Here is a 5021-nt window from a genome sequence, read left to right on the forward strand (position 1 = left end):
TTTCAATAGTTGGATTCTTATAGGGGATTGTGGATCCTAAAATTATATAAGTTGAAGTCAAGGCAGTGTGTAAGAGTATGAATTTCGGACTTTAGATTTGGATTTAAGTGGATTTGGACAAATTTCAATATCATTTTATACTAATCTTATCCAAATCCAACGCAACTCTAAATCCAAGACTTTCTAAACATGGGACAAGTGAATTTCTTACATTTTAATTTTTCTCTCGTCTTACTAAATGAAAAAAATAAGATGTATGAACAAAAAAATAAATGATTTAAGTATGTAGTGTCATTTTCATGGGAAAAAAAAATTATACCAGGGAATGTAATTAATTAACGGATAAGACATTTCATAGCTGTCACAAATCCAAGTAGTTTCTTGCAGAGCTGCTACTGTGATCATCGAACTGCATTAGTTTTGGATCAGAAAAACGTATACTTTCTCTAAGTTCATGATTTTCAAAAAAACTGTACAAAAGGGATCTCAGCTTTCTAAGTATAAACACAAATTGGGTCCATGCCTCTAGGGGATCTGACTTTGCAGAGTCACAACCTTCTTTTTCCCCAAACTATCAGGCAAAATGTAACTCAAACTGAAATTGCCAAACACTACTAATCTTTTACTGAAGAACTATACAATCCTGAGATATATGCTGTGCAGGGGCCTTGTAAAGGGCGTTGTCCTCCTCATTCATGCCGTCTGTTTCCACACCGGTCACCGGCAACGGCGAACCCGGTAAGGCTTCCAACATGATGATTTTCACCACCTCTTGGAACCTCTCCTCTGGGAGAGAAACTTCTGCGAGAAGCCTGCATGCGTACACCTCCGATGCTTCCTCATAATCTTTCCTCCTTTTCAGCACCATATGTCCACTGATCTCCCACACTGCAGGGTTTACTTGTGTGTCTAGCAGCTCCTGGCTTACCTCTCCCAGTGCTTGTTTCTCTGCATAACACTGACAAGCACGATTTTGATCCTTAGTCATTTTGTACTTATTTTTTTGGCCAAACCAACTAGAGGTGAGCACAAATTTTTGTTTAGTTTTTACCTGAGGGAAGAGGAAGACTTTTTTGCCACAATCAGAGATGAGAACATTGAAAGGGATGTTGCTGTTTTGGAGAAGGATGCAGGAATCAGCAACGGCAGTCGATAGATCAAGCAGAGAATTTCCACCTTCAAAAACAAGACCCTGGACCGGATAATTCACCAGCTGAGAAATCATCACACCCCGGTCGCCATCGTGCAGCCCCTTCATCGCAAGTTTTCGGGTTAAAACTCTCTCAACTGGAAAGGGAATGGCTAGGTAATATGCCTGTTTGCAATTAAACAATGTGTAAGAACTAAATTCAATTATATCAATTAGGAAAAAATTAGGGAAAAGCAGGTACTAATGAGTTCATGAAGTTATATACATAATAAGTACCTGGAAGTGAAGGTGGTTGATGGTGGCAAAAGCTCCAAGACTATTGTAACCAAGTCTAAAAAAAGGATCTGCTGCTTCTCTGGCCATATGAAGAGCAACTAGAAAGCTCTCATGATCAATCCTCTGTGGCACGCAATCCAGAATACGTGGTATCAGAAGCACATGTCCATACTCAATTGGGCTCACCTGCACGAATCAAGATAAAACATACCCATTTTTAAGATTTTCTTAACAATTGAGACCAAAAATTGATCGACTACTCACGAAATAATAGCACAATCACCCATCTCGAGTGTCCACTTAAATACATTTTTGATTTCGAGAAAATAGCAAACTTAGAACTTATAAGAATTCATAGAACAACTTATTGAACAATGCAATTTTCTTTTTCCTGAGAGGTGCCATTTGTATAAATGCCCACAAGAGGGCGAGGTTCGTAACATCCCTAGCTATCCCAAGGAACACCTGAAAAAAACCACCCCACAATGTGTACAATATATATACAAACACATGGTGACAATCTTAATAGGCATAAAGACTCAATTAAGTATCGGGAATTCAAACTTCCATTCCCCCCTGTGAGAAATGAAAAGGTGAACAATCATGCCCAAAGGCCAAAGGCCGATTCGACATGTACATATCTTGTTTCATAAGGCTCCATGAAGGAAGAAAAATAAAAAAATAAACACTTAACTGTGTAGGAGTTAAAGTGAACATGGATGCTTACATTAATGGCAACAACATTGTGGGGCTTGGTATCAACAGAAGAAGTAGGAGCAGGTGAGGTTGTGAAGAAATGAGTCTTGTGGTCACAGCTCTGCTCAAACCTGAAAAGGACTTCCTCTTGGCCAACCTTGGTGAAATTGAACTTGGCCTCATCAAAGGGCTGGAGAACCTTGTCGACCCGAAACTCAGTGGGCCTTTTCTTCAGGTGGCGTCCTTCGTTCAGCTGGGCAATGAATCCATATCGGCCCAGTATGACCTTTGTATCGCATGCTGTGACATCGTATCGGAAAAGCCCCCTGTTCATGCGATCTTCCCACTGTCCCAGCAACAAGTTGTGCAGAAAACCCATGTTACCAGGTTCCTCTTCATCTCTATTTGAATTCTCCCCATCTTTCTTGAATGCATATAGAGGAAGCTTTGACACTGAAAACCATTATTAATACAATTAGGCAATCAGTAAAAAGCAGAGTAGGAAGCATTGAAAAAACAAATAAAAAAATCATCATACATGTGTAACACATCCTGGATACTTTTCTGGAAGAAAATATTGTCCTAAAGTCTGTTTGTTTGAAGAGAAAATAGTATAAAGTAGTATTTTATTTAGCCCATTTGTAGACATGATTAAATTTACTGCAAATTGCACGAGAGTAATCTTTTTATTGTGAATTTTCAGTTTTCTGAACTACGCACAGTATGTCACGAGTTTATCATAGAAAATAGGGGTAGCTGGGAATCCTAATTAAATACGATCTAGAAAGAATCACTTTTATGTATGGTGTCAAATTTTTTTTTATCTCATATGCAAGAGTTATTATTTTGATTGGCTAATTAAAATTGTAAAAAAAAAAATGTAACATTGTAGTTTTTCAGATAATACTGTATGTAATAATTTCTAGTATGCATAACCATATACACATAAATATTTAATATCAATCTTTTAAAAGGCTTAATGGAGGCACGCCAAGGTAAGACATTCCTAAAACGCGCCAAATCAAGACATGCCTAAAACACATTGAGGCTTAATATAAAATATCAAATCCCAAAAAAGCTAACCCATTATATATGTATGTATTTGCACAAAAGACACGCTGTTTGCGCCTTTTTACTTCAAGCTTATGCATTTTGAGTGTGTAATTCACAAGTAAGATTTGATTAGAAAATATAAATTTCATGTTTACATAAAAGGAATGTCATAATATGAGTTGATTTCTACAATTCTTGAACCTTAACCTTTCCAAAATAATTTAGTTGTATCATTTTTTTGAATGACCAACATAAATTATATTTGATTTTCTTTCTACATTATAGTTGTTATTTTCTTAATTTTTTTAAAAATATAATTTATCTACATATTTTTATCTAAAAATAAAATCTCAAAAGGCTTATGCCCGCCCTCAACCCCTTAAGGCTTGTGCTTGACCTCTTTAGGGTAGGCTTGCGCATGGCCTCTTATGGGTTAGAGTGTCTCGACTTATGCCTCCGTCTTTTAAAAAGTTTAATATTATAGTACTAAATCAAAAAAAAGAAAAATTTTAATGTTCATATGATAAAATAGTAGAATGAATTTAAGACTTTAAATTTGAATTTATGTACATAAAACATAATATAAAATTATACCGCTTTGCAAATTTTCTCATCTCAATATTAATTAACAGATAGTTTTTGCCTTCTGGCAAAAGAGAAAACATGTCCTTGCATGCGATACTCCAATTTCCCTAGAAACAAACAGACCGATGAGAAAATTTGCAAAGCGGAAGAGAACGCGTACCAGGTAAGCAGCACTTTCCGAGGCAATTGCGGCCACAGCCAGCGGCGGATTCCGACGCCTCCTCCTGGTAGTTTGAAACGACCGTAGCAACCTTTTTGATCGTCAACATCTCCGCTTAGCTTCTACGTACGTTCTCAAACCGCCGTAAACCCAAACAAAACTAAGATCAGAGAAGAGAGGAAACTAAGTGAACACCGACGACGGTTGGCGACGGCCCTGGAAAGGCGCAGCGAAACCCCCACCGCCGGTGGGGGTGGGGAGGGGGTTCGTTCTTTTATCTATTTATCGGCGGTAAGTAGGTTCGTTCTTCTTCTGATAATTAATCACAGATGGATCTTCTTTCTCGATTGGTGTATAATTTTATTTTTCGTTGTGCAAGGCGGTGGCTGTGGAGATTTACCGGAGAAAAAAATCAAAGATGGATGAGAGCGGCGGACGCGTATCGTGAGTGGGAATATATAGGGTTTGGTTGGTGGGAGGCTGTTCCGATTCTTAATCACCACCGCTACTTTGAAATTTGGGCGGTGGATTGGGAAGTCGTTGGCTGTTTGAATTCTGACTTGTTTCCTTCGTTGTAGCCGTAGACTCCGAAATTGCAGCGTGGGAATTTACAAATTACACCTTTTTTAAAAAAGAAAAAGAAAAGAAAAACATTTTTTTCTTCTAAAATTTTTGGATATTTTATTTCCCTTACACGTCTTGTAAAATGAAAATAAAAGGAGGACATTATGGTACTTTTGAATTAAGATTTTGTTTGAAAAAAAAAAAAGAATAACCGATAAAAAAGGAATTTTTATTAGTGGTGGAAATCATATTAGTTGTGGGGTCTTTTTGAATTTTATTTTTGATTTAAAAAATGATAGAAAGGGAATTTGATTACTTTTTAATTTGATTAAGAGATTTAGTATAGGAGTGTTTTAGATATTTAAAAAACCATATTAAGTTCGTCGAATTTAATTTGTAATATTAGAGAAATTTGAAAAAAAATTAATTTGATTAACTAAATTACTTTATATATATATATATATATATATATATATATATATTCACTGTTTTTTTTGTAATTAAGACTCCAAATAGGGTTTCTAGGTTATTTTTATT

General features: G+C 36.3%; 1 protein-coding gene across 1 annotated transcript; it reads right to left on the minus strand.

Annotated features, from left to right (window-relative positions):
* Positions 1 to 418: 418 nt before the first annotated feature.
* LOC131159629 (GDP-L-galactose phosphorylase 2-like) lies at positions 419 to 4350 on the minus strand. The gene is made up of 5 exons (XM_058114671.1): positions 3921 to 4350; positions 2154 to 2575; positions 1427 to 1612; positions 1052 to 1315; positions 419 to 958 (listed from the first exon to the last, which is right to left on the minus strand). Exons 1-5 carry the CDS (start codon positions 4027 to 4029, stop codon positions 623 to 625), a joined length of 1317 nt encoding a protein of 438 aa, XP_057970654.1. The 5' UTR covers positions 4030 to 4350; the 3' UTR covers positions 419 to 622.
* Between the last annotated feature and the right edge of the window lie 671 nt (positions 4351 to 5021).

Source organism: Malania oleifera, chromosome 7 (assembly GCF_029873635.1).
Source record: "Malania oleifera isolate guangnan ecotype guangnan chromosome 7, ASM2987363v1, whole genome shotgun sequence".
Lineage (NCBI taxonomy): Eukaryota > Viridiplantae > Streptophyta > Magnoliopsida > Santalales > Ximeniaceae > Malania > Malania oleifera.

Excerpts from the sequence above, each read along its gene's own strand:
- LOC131159629 (XM_058114671.1), bottom strand. The coding sequence starts at position 4,029 with ATGTTGACGATCAAAAAGGTTGCTACGGTCGTTTCAAACTACCAGGAG. Across the intron at positions 2,576-3,920 it reads CGGAAAGTGCTGCTTACCTG|TGTCAAAGCTTCCTCTATAT; the intron begins GTACGCGTTCTC and ends AATGGTTTTCAG. Across the intron at positions 1,613-2,153 it reads ACAATGTTGTTGCCATTAAT|GTGAGCCCAATTGAGTATGG; the intron begins GTAAGCATCCAT and ends TGATTCGTGCAG.